General features: G+C 36.1%; 1 protein-coding gene across 6 annotated transcripts in view; it reads left to right on the forward strand.

Moving 5' to 3' along the window:
- LOC128263668 (scavenger receptor class B member 1) overlaps positions 1-18,982 on the forward strand; it is a 294,139-nt gene that overhangs the window by 166,333 nt on the left and 108,824 nt on the right. For all 6 annotated transcript variants that reach the window (XM_052998745.1, XM_052998743.1, XM_052998744.1 and 3 more), the window contains 3 exons: positions 11,108-11,274; positions 12,958-13,083; positions 13,140-13,670. In XM_052998745.1, coding sequence (XP_052854705.1) covers positions 11,108-11,274; positions 12,958-13,083; positions 13,140-13,670 — 824 coding nt within the window. The remainder of the gene's footprint in view (positions 1-11,107; positions 11,275-12,957; positions 13,084-13,139; positions 13,671-18,982) is intronic.

Raw genomic sequence — 18,982 nt, forward strand, 5'->3', positions numbered from 1 at the left:
TCAACTTCCTCTTCAGTGGCCAAATCAAAACACTCGAATCTTCCTTCCAGAGAGTCCGTAAATTTTTTATTTATCTCATCGTCCTTATTATCCCAAGTACCATCAGGACGGAGTATGGGCACCTGTTAAAATGACTGACGCTTAAGCCCACGAGTGCATGGCCACAGTTAGAGCAAGTAAAAAGCTTTTTTCAGTAGAAAATAATAATAATTATTTTTATAAACATTATTAAAAATTTAACTTTTAAATGAATAAATCGACAATCATTAAATTTAACAGCATACCTATATTATATATAGATGATACTTCTAAATTATTTATTTATTAAGTCAAAGATTTTTTTTTCGGAACGTATCGATTAAATCGCTTTGGAAAAGCGCAGCAAAAATGTAGCAGACTGTATACGACAACAAACGTCGCTCTTAATCTGCTTGTATTTGCTTCTGCAAATACCTGATTTAAGTCTACACATGCTTTTAAATTTATAAAAAAAATTTAATAATTATTTAATTATTATGTGATTATTTAAATGCACATATCTAAATATATCTTTACTTATTTGATTATGATTAAATAATATTTTTATTATAATTATGTTTAAGGAAATTTTTAGGCACAAATATATATAATTAAATTTTCGAAGTATAAGTTTAATATAAAAAAAAAAATTATTTAATTTATTTTAAACTGGTTACAATTATTTTTTATTTGGAAGCGCATTGACTGTCTTAAGACAAGTCTCAAACTGAATTCGCTAAAGTGATTAAAGTTAAAGTGATTATTTGGAATACATTATAATATTTTTTGTGTGATTCTATTATTTCCTTTGTTTGAATATAAGATAATGGTTCTAACTTTGTTACATTATTATTTACTCTGTGTGTAATCTAACATTGTATTTGAAATAGTGAATTCCTCTAATTGTACTGATTTTAAGGATTTTAACAAGGCTATTTCCAACTATAGAAATTTTCTTATATTATTAATACAATTTTGATTTAATAATGTTTTAGGGATATTTCATGTCAATAAAATATTTGGTTCACCATAATTAATTTGGAAATTTGTATATGTTTTGGTATATTTGCATTCAGTATTTTCTTGCTTAATTATTCCATATATACATTCGTCAAAAACAATTTTTTTCTGTTTCTTTGTTATATACTTTATTTTCGTATAAGAAATATTTGTCGAATATATTTTCTATTAAAATATTATTATTTTCATCGGGATAAGGAATAATTTCAAAAACGGGAGATTTAACTATCTCTAAAGAAATATGGGAAAGAATCGAAATTTCATTTGTGTCTGTTTTAATCCAAGTGGAGGTTTTGATATTCAACAATTTCTCAAGGTTCACGCTCTTCAAATAATCATTTTTTAATAACGCTGACTCGTTGTTCCCTTTCTGCGTCTGCCTTTAATTTATTGATTACCTCAATTCCATTATTTATGACTTCGATAACCATGTTTAAATCGGTGTTCTGAACACTAGTGTCTACTAAATTATTAATTTTTTCTTCCATCTCATCTTTAGCATCTTGGTCTAATGTTCCGAAATGGTATTTATAAACTGATTCTATAATATTGAATAAACCTCTCCTACTGCGCTTTGCTAAAGTAATTCCATTGATTTCTCTTTTAAGTTTTTCTACTAGATATCGGATTTGTATTACGTCAGTACTTTTATTAATTTTCTTCTTCTTTTTGAATTTCGATTTATAATGAATAATCTTTCTAACCCTTTTTATTTCTTCAAAATGTTTTTCGTCTCTTTTTCTTTAGTTTCCTGTCTTCTTAAATGGATAAGTAGTTTTGGACTTTATTAAAGGTGCTTGGGTATATTTTGTATCTATTTCATAATCATGACGTTTTTCATTTAATTTTTCAATTCTATATTTTTTCTGTTCTTGTGTGTCATAATCAGGAGTTCCTGCATACATAAATATGTTGGCTGGTATTTGATTTGTACTATTATGTTTAGTTTTATGATTATAAATGTACAAAATTAATTCAAATTTGGTATACCTATTTTCAATGTCTGGTTCACTTCCTATAATTCTCAATTTCTCATTAAATATTTTATGAAATCTTTCCACGTCTGATATACCGTTTTTACATGTTGTTATTTGAATCTGAACTCCTTCTGAATTTAACCAATTGTGTAAGGCTACACATATAAATTCTGAATCTTTATCTAATTTGATATCCTGTGGTTTTCTTAATTCGTTAAACTTTCGTCAAGTGATTTGCATTTATAATTTCCACATAAGCTTTATGGAAATATAGGTATGGCTATCTTCTTGAGCACTGTGTGCTGTTTCATTTTTACTACTGTCTGTTTCTTCTGGTATATTTTCCTCAATATCATCTGTAAACATATTTTCTTCTTTTCTTGTCCTGCATAATGCGTCCGCTATATAATTTTATTTTCCTGGCAAATATTTAATCTGATAATCAAATTCGTTTAATTTTATTTTCCATCGTTGTAGTTTCATATTTGGTTTAAAGGTTTAAGATCGCTTAATATTTCAAAAGACCTACCGAATAAATTTGATCTAAAATAAAGGGTTTTTTAATAGGCGCTTCAGGGAAGGCGAACGACTCCATGTTTTTCCTTGTTCTCTTGACATATAAGACTTCATTAGTATACATTTCATAATGGAACGCTACACACTTGAACAGCGATTGAAAATTGTGCAAATTTTTTATCAAAATAATCGTTCTGTTGCTGTTTCTTTAAGAGCATTTCGGCCAATTTACGGTCCATTTAACAAGCCAGCCCGTTCGACAATCGACCGTCTAGTGGCAAAATTTGAGTCTACGTTTTCGCTACATAATGTTCCGGTGCCGTGAGAGCAAGAAGTGCTCGAAGTGATGAAAACATCGCAGCCGCCAGCGCTTCAGTTCAAGAAGACGCGAATGTGTCGCTCACACGACGTTCGCAACAATTGGGCCTTTCTGTGACGTCATTGTGGCGAATTTTGCGTAAAGATCTTGGCTTATTTTTATTTTATTTTCTTTGGGGTTACGTGAAGTCATGCCAATAAGCCGGCGACGTTGCAAGAGGTCAGAGCCAATATTGAACGCGAAATTGCTGGAATTTCGACCGATTTATGCGAAAAAGTGTTTGAAAATTGGGTTCAACGATTGGACTTCGTAAAACGTGCACGCGGTGGTCATGCGAAAGAAATCGAGTTTCATAATTAAATGTATATGTTCAAATTCGATAATAAAAAAAAGTTAGTTGAAAAGTCAAACCGTTTGTGTTTTATTCAAAAAAAAGCGCTCCTATTGAAAAACCCTTTCTTTTTCAATAATCGCGTAATTTATTTCATTTTCGTTAAGAGTTCTGCTAGCATAACAGATTGGTTTATGATTTTGTGACAATACTGCTCCTATAGCCATGTTGCTTGTGTCCGTTGTTAGAGAAAATGGTTGATTAAAGTCGGGTTAAATAAAAATGGGGTCTGAAGTAATTAAAAATTTCATTTTTTCGAATGCTTCTATGTAGGGTTTGTCTTTAGTATAATTAATACTAATTTCATTGACATTGGTTTAACGATATGTGCAAAGACCGGTATGAATTTTCGATAAAATCCACACAACCCTAGAAATAATTTAATTTCTTTTCGTGTTTTTGGTATTGGGAAATTTATTATGGCACTTATCTTTTTTGTATTTGGCTTAATACCTGTAGTAGTTACTATATAGCCTAAAAATTCTGTTTCTTTTTTCATAAATTCACATTTGTCTAGTTGTAATTTTAAATTACATCACGAAATTTTTTAAATACATTTTTCATGATCAGCATCACTAGGAGAGTCGATCTAGCCATGTCCGTTTGTCCGTCCGTTTCTACGCAAACTAGTCCCTCAGTTTTAAAGCTATCTGCATGAAAAGTTGTCTTTCTATTGAAGGTAGTATATAAGTCGGAACAAGCCGGATCGGACGACTATAGCATATAGCTCTCATAGGAACAATCGGAAAAATAAATGAAAAAAATTATAACATTGCTGTTTCTTAATTTTTGTATAGTTCTTCGACATTTAGTAATGGTTAAATATTTCAGAATTACGGTTTCAGTTTCATCAAAATCGGACGACTATAGCATATAGCTCCCATGGGAACAGGGATTTCGAGACTGGTTGTAAGTCTCGTCATTTTTAGATGTGCTTCCGACCATTGTTGTGTTCATTGATAATTTTTTTTTTTGTCTTATATTATATTAATTTATGTGGTTTATTTTCCTGCCTTTGACGATGTATTAATTTATTATATTTGCTAGACTGTAGTCGTTGTTGAATTAAACATTCAAGGACGAAGACCTTAGATGGAAGATAAGTTAACCATTTTTAGTTATCCACTCGAATAAGGCTTTAGACTTTCGAAATCAACGATGCGACTTGAGCATGGATTGGATTCGCAAAAGAAATACATTTGCACAAACGTGCAGCCTCTTTCCATACCCTGAAATTAGAGTATTCATGCTCTACTGACTTAGCTAGCCGGGCATTTTTCGGTGTTTAATTCAACCGTTTGTAAATGTTTCCCTTGAATTCTTAATTGTGGGGGTCTTATCTGAATTTTTTTCCACAGTCCGTATTAATTCTTTGAAATCTGGGAATTGAAAAACCGGCCGATTTTATGGACCCAGCTGTAACTACAAGATGTCACTAGTTGCTTCGATCATGCATCAGAAACTCTATGGAGGTATTCCTTGCTGGCACCAAGCATTGTTTGGTAGCACTTAAGCTTAGTAGTCTGTGAAATTGTGCGTCTGTGAGTTATCCAATGGAAATATCTGAAATTTCTGGTGATGAGACCCAATTTGTGAGTTGAGATTTTCTTTTAAGATCGCAACCAAACTCTTTTTGCGAATTTTGTGCTTAAGCTTGAAATGCATAATAAATTAATCATTAAAAGACTTATTGTAACCTTGTCGACGTTCCATCAATTCTTCAATCGTGAAAACCGTTGTCTGAGGTGGAAAATGATCTGAACATCTCATGTGTCAAGGAAAAGTACTCAAACTCACCGGTATATTTGTGTTCCTTGATATGTTTATCTCCGTAACTTGGCTCTGTATCCTAGCCGATTTTAAGGAAATTTAAACCGTTATTCTGAAATATTTAACAAAGGCTATGTCTATAAATTTATTAAAAACAGCAAAGCTATAATTTGTTTTCCGATGGTTTTTATGGGAGCTATATGCTATAGTTGTCTGATCTTGCAATTTAACGACAACTTTTAAAAAGTTCATGCTAACAGCTTTAAAACTGAGAGACTAGTTTGCGTAGAAACAGTCGGACGGACGGACGGACAGACGGATATGGCTAGATCGACTTTCCTAGTGATGATGATCAAGAATATTTATATTTTATAGTGTTGGAAATGTCTCTTTCAAAATTTTGACTGAAATTATAATACCCTCTACAAGGGTAAAGTTTAATCACACCCTTGCAGCCTTACCAAAAGTCATATATTCTTTAAAACGACTATTTTTTCGATTTTTATGAAACAAATTGAAATACAGCAAAGTTGTAATTTTTATTTTTTTTTTCTTATTGTACCAGACTAGTTTGCGTATAATACTGAACGAAAATACACCGTTAGAATTTTTCCAATGTTTCTCCCTAGGAAAATCGCATATTTTTTTTTGTATATTTATACCCTTGCAGAGGGTATTATAATTTCAGTCAGAAGTTTGCAACGCAGTGAGAAGACGTTTCCGACCCTATAAAGTATATATATTCTGGATCAGCATCACTAGTAGAGTCGATCTAGCCATATCCGTCTGTCCGTCCGTCTTTCCGTCCGTTTATATGCAAACTAGTCTCTCAGTTTTAAAGCTATCTGCATGAAACTTTCCTAAAAGTTGTCTTTCTATTGCAGGTAGTATATAAGTCGGAACGAGCCGGGTCGGACGACTATAGCATATAGCTCCCATAGGAACAATCGGAAAAATAAATGAAAAAAAATTATAACTTTGCTGTTTTTTAATTTTTTGTTTAGTATATGCTATAGTCGTCCGATTTTGATGAAATTAAAACCGTAATTCTGAAATATTAAACCATTACTATATCTCGAAGAACTAAACAAAAAATTAAAAAACAGCAAAGTTATAATTTTTTGTATTTATTTTTCCGATTGTTCCTATGGGAGCTATATGCTATAGTCGTCCGATTTTGATGAAATTTAAACCGTAAATCGGAAATGTTTTACCATTACTATATGTCGAAGAACTAAACAAAAAATTAAAAAACAGCAAAGTTATAATTTTTTTCATTTATTTTTCCGATTGTTCCTATGGGAGCTATATGCTATAGTCGTCCGATCCGGCTCGTTCCGACTAATATACTACCTGCAATAGAAAGACAACTTTTGGGAAAGTTTCATGCAGATAGCTTTAAAACTGAGAGACTAGTTTGCATATAAACGGACGGACAGACGGACAGACGGACGGACAGACGGACATGGCTAGATCGACTCTACTAGTGATGCTGATCAAGAATATATATACTTTATAGGGTCGGAAACGTCTCCTTCACTGCGTTGCAAACTTCTGACTGAAATTATAATACCCTCTGCAAGGGTATAAAAAATTGAATTCTACAATTTTTCTATTGGATAAACCAATCAAATATGTTAATAATTATTATTGTTATTAATGTAATATTAATATTACATTATCATATTTATAGTATTGGTTAATTATTTTAGAATTACGGTTTAAATTTCATCAAAATCGGACGACCATAACATACAGCTCCCATGGGAACAATAAAAATATTAAAAACAAAAGTTTTTTAAAAGTAACTTAACTATTTTTTAATTTTTTTAAAAAATTCGTTTTGACTTACTCATAATTTGACAATTCAGATTTGCGCCTTTAATTTTATTAAAATCGAAAATCGATATCATATAGCTTCCATATAGCTGAATAATTGAGCTGCAAATCATCATAGCTTCAATGTTTTTAATAAACACGCAAGTAAATCATAATTTTAATGATTTCAAGAATATTAAATTTTTGCAATAGCTTTAAGGGTATATAAACTTCAGCTTGTCGATATTTGCTTCCTTTCTTCTTAATATAAGAGTTGAACTTGAAAACTGATTTTCATCAAATTTTAAATTTAATGCTTAACTTACTCTAAAGTACTTTAAATAAACCTATATTTTGGAAAAAAAAAACAGACTCTACGCTGCGATTTCGATGTAAATCGGTAACGTTTCTATTTTTTTTTTCCAACCAAACATGTGGTAAGCCATAAATTAGCTAGACACCGCAAGTAATAAAGGCGTAAACTACTTAAAAGAAAACAGAAAAAGTATGGATATCAGGTCTTACCTTACCGTTTTTAGGAATTGGCTTTTAACTGCAAAAGAAATAGTCGTTTCTATTATTTTGTCACCACTATATATATATACCTTATAGAGTGGACAATGTATTCTTCACTTCCTCGCAAACTCTTAAAAAATTTAACTTTTTTTTGGCAATTATATTTATTTTATACGCCACACAAGGATGGTTCTTGTTTTCGTGTCTGCTTAGGAGTTTTTAAAGATCCCAAATATTCGGTGATTAAGTGCAGGGCAGGTAAAAGCTTGTCAGTATTACTGTGTTGTTATAATAGGCGCCCGTGTCTAAGAATAATTCACAGGTCCGCTGGGTGCCGTCTGCGGAGACGTCGTCGACCCAATGGTGTAGCAAGACGTCTAGCCAGACGGTTCGTGTGATCAAGCAAGCGATCTCTGTATCGATTTGAAAAGCTACAAAATGTCACTCCCGTGTCCTGAAACAACACACGATTTTCGACATAATGGTACCATTTCACCCCCAGCCTTACATATGCACGTTTGTATCCTTATAAGAGATGAATCATAGGCTGTGCCCTAATTTAACGTCGGCAGGACAATGGTCTTGAAGAGTCGGAACTTAGCCTGAAGGGTTAGACCGCTACCTGGTCGAAGAAGCCAATCTGTTCTGTCCAGTTTTGATCTAGTTGAGCCACACACGCAGCCATTTTGTCCTTTCCAGCAAAGGCGACGGTCCAATGTAACTTCAAGGTAGGTCACCTTGTCTTCATGTTTAAGCCTATTCCTATTAAGGAGAGGAAATTTTGCGTGCTGCGTTTTGTCGACGTTCAGTGCAATGTTCCACCGAGAAGCCCAACACTCGAATTCATATAAGAATGTCTGGACACGCCGGGAGGCAGACGATGTTGCACTACCAACTGCAAGAAACGCAGTGTCACCTGCATAGGTCGCCAGGAGTGTACCGCGTGCAACTGGCTTTGGAAGAGCCGACGTATAAACTGTATACAGGACCGCCCCAAGGACGCTCCCTTGCGGGACCCCAGCACGAATTGGGCGTAGTCCAGAACGATGCCCACGGATGTCGACAGCAAACTCTCTATTCAAGAATGACACGATTAGCTTCCATAATCCCTCAGTCAAAAGTGGCATTAGTTTGTAAAAAAGACCTTTGTGCCAAACCCTTTCAAAGGCCTGTCGAACATCAAGAACGACAGCTGAGCAGTATTTGCGATCTTCCAGAGCACCCATTACATGATTAACTACTCTGTGCAATTGCTCGACAGCACAATTGCGACCACGAAAATTGGTGGTCTGGAAGAGCTTCGTCAGACGCAGATATAGCTTAGAGCCTAGCATGCATGATCCGCTCAAAAATCTTGGAAAAAGTGTATAGGAGACTAATCGGTCTTTTTTGTTACCATAGTGACTAGAGCACGTTTCCAAGGGGCTGGAAAATGACCAAGGTCTAGGGAGGCATTAAGGAGTTGGTAGAGCTGCGTAATACTACTTTTCCGTCAATTGTGTCGATGTCAGGAGCCTTAGTGGAAACTAGTCGCCTAGTCGCATTAACAGGAGGGCCAAAAGAGTGTCCTAATCTCGAGATCGTTGTTTGGACTTCTTGGCTTGTTGCAAAGTCAAATCAAGTGAAGCGATTTTCCAAATCATGGAAATACTTCAACAATCTCGGAATCACTGTGGGCCCAAGTGCCATCCTTACGTTTAGGTGAAAATCTCTGAAGCGGTTGTCTTTTTAGGTTTCCACAGCGCAAACCCATGATTTTGGTTAGGGTCAATAGCACTGAGCTTGTCCATAAAGAATTCAGACTTGGCCAAACGGAGGACTTTTTTAAGCTCTGACACAGCAGTCTTCCACCTTGTCATGTCGATGGTATGCCTCGTGCTCATCCAGACGCGGCGGAGTACATGACCTTTTCTGGCCAAGGTAGCAATCTCTGGCTTCGAAGCAGACCAAGATGGTGGAAGAATAGGAACACTTCTACCAGGAGGGCAGCTTGGTGGATCTGGTCAACTAAGCACTCAGCAAAGGAATCTTCTTCGTCCACGGTAGCAAGAGAGGGATTCTCTTGAGTCAGGGCAGAAAGTCGGGCAACGAAACTTTTCATATCCGAACCACGAGGTAGAAACCTAATTTTGGTAACGACCGTACAGGCAGCAACGCAGAGATATATCAAAAGCGGAATATGGTCAGCGGAAAGACCCGGAGACTCCGTGATAGCAAGGTGCAAGGTGGCTACAGGCGATGCCTCTGTATATCCATAAGAACGGCTGGTAAAATGTGTCTCCGAAATAAGAAGAATGTCAATGTTGCGTTCCTGGAGAAGATGCTCAACCTCCAGATATTTGCCAACTAAGCCGCTGGCGTTCGAAATTACGATATTTAGCCCGAAATTAGTAATCGCAATGCGTCGACCTCAGAGGGGTGGCGTGCTTAAACATCACGCTCTGTAGCATTTGCAACGTCGTCTTCATCGACATCATTTGTTTAAAGCGTACGAACAGTTTGTCAATTGCAGCCGCCTGAGCCATCGCAGCATTCTCTTGCAGCGTCCTTAACTTATCGATAAATTCCAGAAGCCTGTTGTTGAGTAGTTTCAAGGTTTGGCTGGCTTAGCGGGTGCAATACATTTTGGCGCGAATCACGCATTAACAAGGGCTAACTTGAGGATACAGAAGGTCGCGAGGTAAACCAAGTGTTATGAGCGGGGGCAAAGCAGGTTTAAGGACACGCTTTTGAATCGTGCTGCGATCCACAGAGGTATTGAGCCTACGTTTCTTAATCGCCTCTAAATAGGCAGGACATCGGCGGGAAGAAGCACTATGGTTAGAGCCACAGTTAACGCATTTAAACTGCTCTTCTTTCGTGGCCATCTGGCACACTTTGGCAAAAGTGAGCAAATATTTTTACAATGCCCAAATTCTTGACATAGAAAACACCTTAAAGGTCCTTTTCTCTGGAGTATCGGTTCTACTGTCACCACCTGGTAATCTACTGTGCGTATATCATAAACTTCTTTGTTGTTTCTCGCTGGTTCCAAATCAACAAAGAATATATCCCGGTTCGCCTTGCCATTCTGACCAGGGGGTGAGGATTTTGCCCCAAGGCTTTAAGCCTGGCAGAAATTTCAGCTATCATAGCCGGAAAAGATTCATTGTTTGTCAGATTCAAAGATGAAGAGCAGGTGCCAGGACCAAAAGGATAATTTCCATAGGTTAAATGGTCCGAAATGGCATCAAAGGAAATCGCCTTGGCATTCCCAGAGGCTTGGTTAACGCCTTTTTTGACAACTTCGTCTTTATTGACGGGTGGTCGAATGATCTGGTCCTTGGAAAAATCCAAAAACTTACTCACTCGGGGGTCAATATTGCTTTTACAACAGGTATTTCCAGAGATGGCTTGAAATTGAAATCAAATAGCGCCTCTCTGCGACTGAACTCGTGCAATGAGTGCGCGAGCATAAAAATGAGAATAAGAATGAGAGAGCAAAAATCCCGAATGTACACGAAGTGCAGGGGCCTGCCGCTGAGAGCACCGGGGGCCTCCCGATAAAAAAAAAAAAGTTTTTGTGTCCAAATTCGTTGTATGAAATGACCAGTCTATATGTTGCATGGTTAGTGGTTGAACTTAAATCTGATTTTTGCTTGATTTAAAAACGCGCATTTTATTTAATTTATAAAATCGTAAATAAACTAACACGGATTGTATTTAATAAAGGTGATTTTTTTTCTGTTTGTACTCTTTCTCACATTTCACCATTCTCTACAGGTGACTGCCAGCCGGTTGGTCTGATTGACGTCACTGACTGCTACTACGGGTTCCCAATCTCCTTGAGCTTTCCACATTTTATGAACGGTGACTTGGGGCTGCAAAAAAACGTTTCCGGCATAAATCCTGATCCGGCTAAGCACTCTTCAGCCTTTGTCATTCAACCGGTATGTATAAGTTGCCAGCTACTTTCATTGTTAGAATCAATTACTGTATGCTTAACCAAATGCGAAAAAAACAAGAAAGGAAGCAACCTTCGGCAAGCCGAAGTTCATATACCCTTGCAGCTATTGCTAGAATTAAATATTTTTGAAAACATAAAAATTATGATTTACTTGCGTATATGTTTAAAAACATTGAAGCTATGATGATTTGCAGCTCAATTATTAGATAGTTATTTTATATATTTTTATTATTTCTATGGGAGTTATATGATATAGTCGTCCGATTTTGATGAAATTTAAACCGTAATTCTGAGAAATTAAAAAACAGCAAAGTTATAATTTTTTTTGTATTTTTTTTCCGATGGTTCCTATGGTAGCTATATAATATAGCCGTCCGATTTTAAAGAAATTTAAAATTTAATTCTGAAATATTTAACCATTACTATATGTCGATGAACTAATGGAAAATTAAAAAACAGCAAAGTTATAATTTTTTTGAATTTATTTTTCCGATTGTTCCCATGGAAGCTATATGATATAGTCGTCCGATTTTGATAAAATTTACTATACTATATGTCAAAGAACTAAAAAAATATTAAAAAACAGCAAAGTTATAATTTTTTGTATTTGTTTTTTTCGATTGTTCCTATGGAAGCTATATGCTATAGTCGTCCGATCCGGCTCGTTCCGACTTGTATACTACCTGCAATAGAAAGACAACTTTTGGGAAAGTTTCATGCTGATAGCATTAAAACTGAGAGACTAGTTTGCGTAGAAACGGACGGACGGACAGACGGACATGGCTAGATCGACTCGCCTAGTGATGCTGATCAAAAATATATATACTTTATAGGTTCGGAAATGTCTCCTTCACTGCGTTGCAAACTTCTGACTGAAATTATAATATCCTCTGCAAGGAGACATTTCCGACATGTCCGCCCGTTTCTACTCAACCGAGTCCCTCAGCTTTAAAACTATCTGCATAAAACTTTCCCAAAATTTGTCTTTCTATTGCAGGTAGTATATAAGTCGGAACAAGCCGGATCGGACGACTATAGCATATAGCTCTCATAGGAACAATCGGAAAAATAAATGAAAAAAAATATAACTTTGCTGTTTTTTAATTTTTCTTTAGTTCTTCCACATATAGTAATATTTTAGAATAACGGTTTAAATTTCATAAAAACCGGACGACTATACCATAAAGCTCCCATAGGAATAATAAAAAAATATAAAAAAATTATTAAAATCGGAAAACGATATCATATAGATGTCATAGGAACTCAAATAATAAATCTGCAATTCATCATAGCTTCAATGCTTTTAAATCATAATTTTAATGTCTTAAAGAATATTTAATTTTTGCAATAGCTGCAAGGGTAAATGAACTTCGGCTTGCCGAAGTTTGCTTCCTTTCTTGTTTCATTTAATTTACTTTTATTTCACAAGACTTAATTTAACCAATTTAAAAAAAACAGAAGAACCGAATCACAAAAAAAAGGAAATAACAAACAAGTCAACAAATTTTTGAGAAAGACTACCATACATTATAACAAGACATACGCAACAGCCATATTTTTTAATCGCATTCAGATGGAATTTAACCAATTGTAGTCTTAATGTTTTCAAACTTGCGAAGATTGCAAGTTTTCTCGTTCACAAATGTATTTATTGTTATTTTTTTAGGAATCCGGACTGCCGCTTTCGCTATCTGTTAAAGTGCAAATTAATATGCACTTCAAGGACCTTAATAATTTTCCGACAGTCTCCAAGTTTAGTCATCTTACGGTGCCCATGCTGTGGTTCGAGATCGTACGTATCAACCTAATCGTTGCGATATCAGCCTTTCAGTAAAATCGTTGTTTCAGATGATGTCAGAACTTCCCGATTCTCTGGACTCGCGGTTTAACTTCTACCTAAACATTTTGCCGTTCGTCAATCCCCTAGGCTTTTGGAGTGGTCTTCTGCTGGGAATAAGTCTCCTAGGCTATGCTATTACTAGAGCTACGATCCACATGTCGAACCACGCTCGCCATGTGACCAATATTTCCGAGGTTGGTAGGGCCTTTAGTCAAGCGTACCAACCCTGCGGGATAAAGGTCATAGAAGACCGTCAGTTTGCCAAGCCACACGTTATTGATCGATTGGTCGACGAAGACTCAGCTTTCCGGCAGCTTCACCGAAAATCTACCTACGCCCTGGACAAGGAGCCAGCATTGTTGTACGTCGATGAGAGCAGTGACAAGGGGCACACCTGTGACATAATCACTCTTAAGCGAATTTCCACAATGACCAACTCCTGCGTAGAGTTAGAGCGATGCCATGACGATGACGAGTGCTTCTACAGAACTTTGGGTAGGGATATGGGGAAGGAATTCGCTGCTGCTGTTAACCAGCAGGTGAGTCTTTTTGGTAGTCATAAAAGTACTCAAGAGCACTAGTCATCAGGACATGGAATTATGCTAGGTGCGTAGTTAGAAGGACAGCAGTGATTGCCCTTATCTTCTAAACACAAGATCTAGGCAAAGACTCTATAACACTAAGATGATTAACGGAGAGCAAGAAAATGTCTCTATATTGCTGCTTTTTTGCAAAGCCAAAAACAAAACAAACTTCACAGGTATTTGTGCTTTATACATACTCGTGCCACATAGTTCTATTTTTAGAAATTCCTGGAGATGACCTTGAATTTTTCGTCAAACATAAATTGTCTTCTGAATTTCAATTTTTGTCAACTCGATTTAAGTATCATGTTGACAAAGAAGAACAAAATAATATGGGCATTGTGCACATAGAATGCAAGGGGTTAGTGGCGCAGCGCGTTGGGTAGGTCTTGGGCGTGCACGGCCCAAGTTCCACTCCTGCATTATTTTTATTTGTATATATATAATATTTGATTGATTGGTATTTTATGTATAATAATATATATATTACTACCTAATCAAGCACACTTCGCTTAAGATTATGAAGATGCATTAGAACAATTTAATCCATTCGCTCAATAACATTTTTATAACGCTTTTATTCAAAAGCATGAAAAATTACGATTCATAAGAAAATTGTCAAATCAATTCAATAAAAAATTCCAAATTTATACTTATCAAACATTTGAACTATTTATTCTACAGTTTCCTTTTAGTTTAAAATAAGCACATATAACAAATTATAAATCTCAAAAATTTAAATTCTAATCCAAAACAATTGTATAAACAACGTTTTTAGTTTTACTGTACGGTGCATGAATGAATAAACTATGTGCAGTGCCGACTCTCGAACATACAACATATAACTGCCCATGTGAAAAACACAATTCCTCTAAGTTTATCCGCTTTACAATGTGGGCATATAATATTCATCATTCCATTATATCAATGTACATTATAGTCGATAAGAGGGTCGTAATCAAATGCAGCACAGAACATATCGACGTCGAATTTGCGTGGGCCTTGCTGGAGTTCTTGCATGAGCTTCCTCAAATCTATCTTGTCAACGTCGCAATGCACTATGTGGTATTTTTTGTGACAACACGCCCCGAGCATTTCGATTACATCAACCTATGTTTGATTTTGGACGTGCAAGCATTTTCATTCAAAAATTTCTTCTATGTTATTTATAGAAACACTTTAACTTTTTGGCAACTGACTTCATAGTAAATAAGGCTTGCTCTTTATTTGAAGTTTAATAACATTTTTAACTTTGTTTGCAAGCATGTTTTTTACTATAAAATCAGGTTGGCATTACCGTTTTACAATTTTTTTTTAACATTTTGCTTTGTTCGCTGATCATCAAATACAAATACATAAAAACAAAATTTTACTATTCAATTATTTCGAGTACTACGATTTTGTTGAGTTCCCGCGTTCCATTTATTAACATTTTTTTGTTTTTTGATCTGTTGTTTGTTTGTTTTACTCATAGAGTAAAATGGTATATATATATATAAAGTATATATATTATTGATATATATATTTTAGCCGAGTCGATCTAGTCATGTCCGTCTGTCAGTCCGTCTGATTGCCTGTCCGTTTGTCTGAACGTCAAGATCTCGGAAACTATAAAAGCTAGAGATTTGGGATTTGGCATGCAGATTCTAGTATTTCCTAAGCAGTGCGACCACAAATCGTGAAAATATGTACCGTCACTGTGAGAAATGTTAAAAAGTGAAGGTTGATTGTTGTGCGTTTCGGTCATAACTATTGGTAGACCCTCTGCCGCCCCCCTGCCACCCCTCTGCCACTGGCTTGCCACTTGTCGGAGATAAAGAATTACATAACTGTTAGCGGTGGGGGTGGGGGTGCTGCACGCTCTTAGCTTCTAGTGTTGGCTATGCAGTTCGACCGATGGCGCCACCTAAACTTCGATTGTTTTGTAGGAGAATTACTTATGTAGCGTTATTTCTTGTTCTTATTTGCCTTCTTTTTATACCCATGCAGAGGGTATTATAATTTCAGTCAGAAGTTTGCAACGCAGTGAAGGAGACGTTTCCGACCCTATAAAGTATATATATTCTTGATCAGCATAAATATGAGAGTCGATCTAGCCATGTCCGTCCGTCTGTCCGTTTCCACGCAAACTAGTTTTAAAGCTATATGAATGAAACTTTCCCAAAAGTTGTCATTATATTGCAGGTAGTATATAAGTCGGAACGAGCCGGATCGGACGACTATAGCGTATAGCTCCGATAGGAACAACCGAAAAAATATTTTAAAAAAATTATAATTTTGCTGTTTTTTAAATTTGTTTTTAGTTCGTCGACATATAGTAATGGTTAATTATTTTAGAATTACGGTTCCAGTTTCATCAAAATAGGACGACTATTTCATATAGCTCCCATTGAAACAATCGGAAAAGTAAAAAATTATAACTTTGCTGATTACATATAGTAATGGTTAAATATTTCAGTTTTACGGTTTAGATTTCATCAAAATCATTCTTTTTAAATGTAACTTTTCTTTTGACTTGTTATTATATAATATTTGACTTATTTATAATTTGACAGTTCAGAATTACGCTTTAAATTTTATTAAAACCGGTAAACGATATCATATAGCTGCCATAAGAACTATCGAATAATTGAGCTGCAATTCATCATAGCTTCAATGTTTTTAAACATATACGCAAGTAAATGATAATTTTAATGTCTTAAAGAATATTTAATTTTTGCAATAGCTGCAAGGGTATATAAACTTCGGCTTGCCAAAGAAAAACAACTTTTGAAAAAAATCTTACATACAGATAGCTTTCAAACTGAGAGACAAGTTTGCGTAGAAACGGACGGGCAGACGGACGGACAGACGGACATGGCTAGATCGACTCGCGTAGTGATGCTGATCAAGAATAAATATATATTTTATAGGGACGGAAATATCTCCTTCACTGCGTTGCAAACTTCTGACTGAAATTATAATACCCTCTAACTAGGTATTAGACATTGAACGTAGGACATTTTTATAAAAATGGTAGTTTTGGCAAAAATCTGTCTTTTTTTTGCCCTACGTCCAATGTCTAACATCTATTTTTAATTTTTTACTGCTGATGATCCTGAAATAAGTTTTGCAGTCACACGGAGACACTTTTTTCCAAGGGACTGCTGGAAATGACGCCGTAATAGCCCAGTTTTGAATATTTTTTTTTGAAATTAAAAAAAAAACGATTGAAACCTTTATTTTTAAAATAAAAATAGTTTGTAAAAAATATATCATTTTTCATAAGAAAAAAAATTATTGAATATAGGCTGGTTTTTGTACGAGGAAACCCATTGTTGGAACATTCAGGTTCCCAGAGGGTTTTCCACTTACGTCGAGTTTTCGTTTACAGTATACAGAAAGCTGAAATCTTTATTTTAATATAAACACATTTTTTCTCTTACACATGTGGTTTGCCGCTCGTAAATATTTCAATAGCGTCCCTCCTCTTTCTGAACTAAACTGAACTGAAACTTCCTTACTATGTCAAACTTAAATAAGGCGACACTGGCAAATAGTGTTAAGCAACTTTTGTGTATTGTCAAACTAACGAAAATCTAATTTCAAATAAACTGACTTTTCAAATTGGACTGTTAGCGCGCGACTGAACAATCCTCGTCACCCTCACAACATTCCTTACCTCGTAATTCTTCTGAGTCGCTTCGCTGAGTATTACCAATCTTCAAGATGTCAACTTGACTGCGGGCGAGTAACAAGTCCATCAGGAGTACGCACAACAGCGCTACGTACTTAGCCATCCTTCACTCGGTGAACATCCACAACAATTCCCTTTGTCCAGGAGTTCCGCTTGCTCGTTTCATCAACGATGAAAACAACTTCATATATAGAAATCGAAGTTGGATAAAACCATTTTATTCGTCCTGTCAGTGAAGGCAAATACTCTCGAATCCATCTTTTCCAGAATCGGTCTGCTTGTTGAGCAGCAGTCCTAAAATTCTTGGCCAGTCCAGTGCAGACCATTGGGCCACGATCACGAAGTCCACTCGAATTACCAACCAAAAAGTGATTCGGTGTTAGAGCTTCCGCATTTTAAGATTCCAACGGAATATAATTCATTAGCCTAGAGTTTAAAGTACATTCCACATCGGCTAAGGCAGCGCGCAAACCTTCTTCGCGCAGTCCGGCATTAGACATGATTTCGGTCAGGATCGATGCTGTACAGCTGATGTTAATATTCTTTCGATATCTAGCGCAATTACTCTGCTAGCGCCACGAAAATTCGTTTTATTGTCTGCTAAAATTTTTAGAGACACCATTTACAAGTGAACAGTTTGATTTGTAAGGCAGATGAATAGGACTCCCCATCTCTTTTCGCGGCGACGTCCCATGACGATTTCAATCGGCTCGAAGTAGTCCACTCCAGTATACGTGAATGGTAGGGTATACGGCGATAAGCTTTCCTTCGGCAAGCTTCCCATAGATGGTGAAAGCGGCTGTGCTCGTCTGATGCAACACTTCGGAGAGTTTTTAATGATTTCCTTTACAAGGGATCGCAGGCCTTCTAGCTTTGTCGTATTTCGTTGACAACGATTTCTCCGTCCATTAGGTTTGACAGACACCAAACGTAAAAAATCCAAAGCTCTTCTCTGGCCAGCACGCAGACGGTCCAATTTGCTGAAACGTAGTGATATCGGCATAATAGATGCCAAAGCCGATATCTGCTTACGCGGCTCCTCCTTGTGAAAAAGTACTTCGGACACGCTTAGTTTATTTCTAAGCGGCCACCCCGACTCTTGCAACAAAAAAAACAACCGGAAAACCATCTAATTGAGCTGTTTAATTTAAATTTCGTAGACCATTTAGTACCTTCATCCGCTATGTTACGTTCCGATGGTAACCAGCGCCATTCATCAACTTCAGATCCTTCAAGGATTTCTGCAACTCTTAGAGCCACGAGCGTTGGACCTTACCCTGAACAAAATATTTTGAGCATCAGTCCAGAATGTGAGTTTTTCAATTTTGTCTTTTAGTTCCGACTCCAAACATTTAGCTAGGCGCAATCCCAATACCGCCGCCATTAACTCCATTCGTGGTACAGATATTGGTCTTAAAGGAGCCATTAATGGGCACCGGATTTCGTTACCAAAATCGGCTCGCAAGTATGGTACTGCAGAGTAAGCATCCAGACTGGCGTCAACGAGCATGTGCAGTTGCAGGCTTCTAGCGCTACTTAAGCATGACATGCAGCGAGCGATGCACATATTGCTTAATTTGGGTAGTAAGGC

This window comes from Drosophila gunungcola, unplaced genomic scaffold, assembly GCF_025200985.1.
Source record: "Drosophila gunungcola strain Sukarami unplaced genomic scaffold, Dgunungcola_SK_2 000010F, whole genome shotgun sequence".
NCBI lineage: Eukaryota > Metazoa > Arthropoda > Insecta > Diptera > Drosophilidae > Drosophila > Drosophila gunungcola.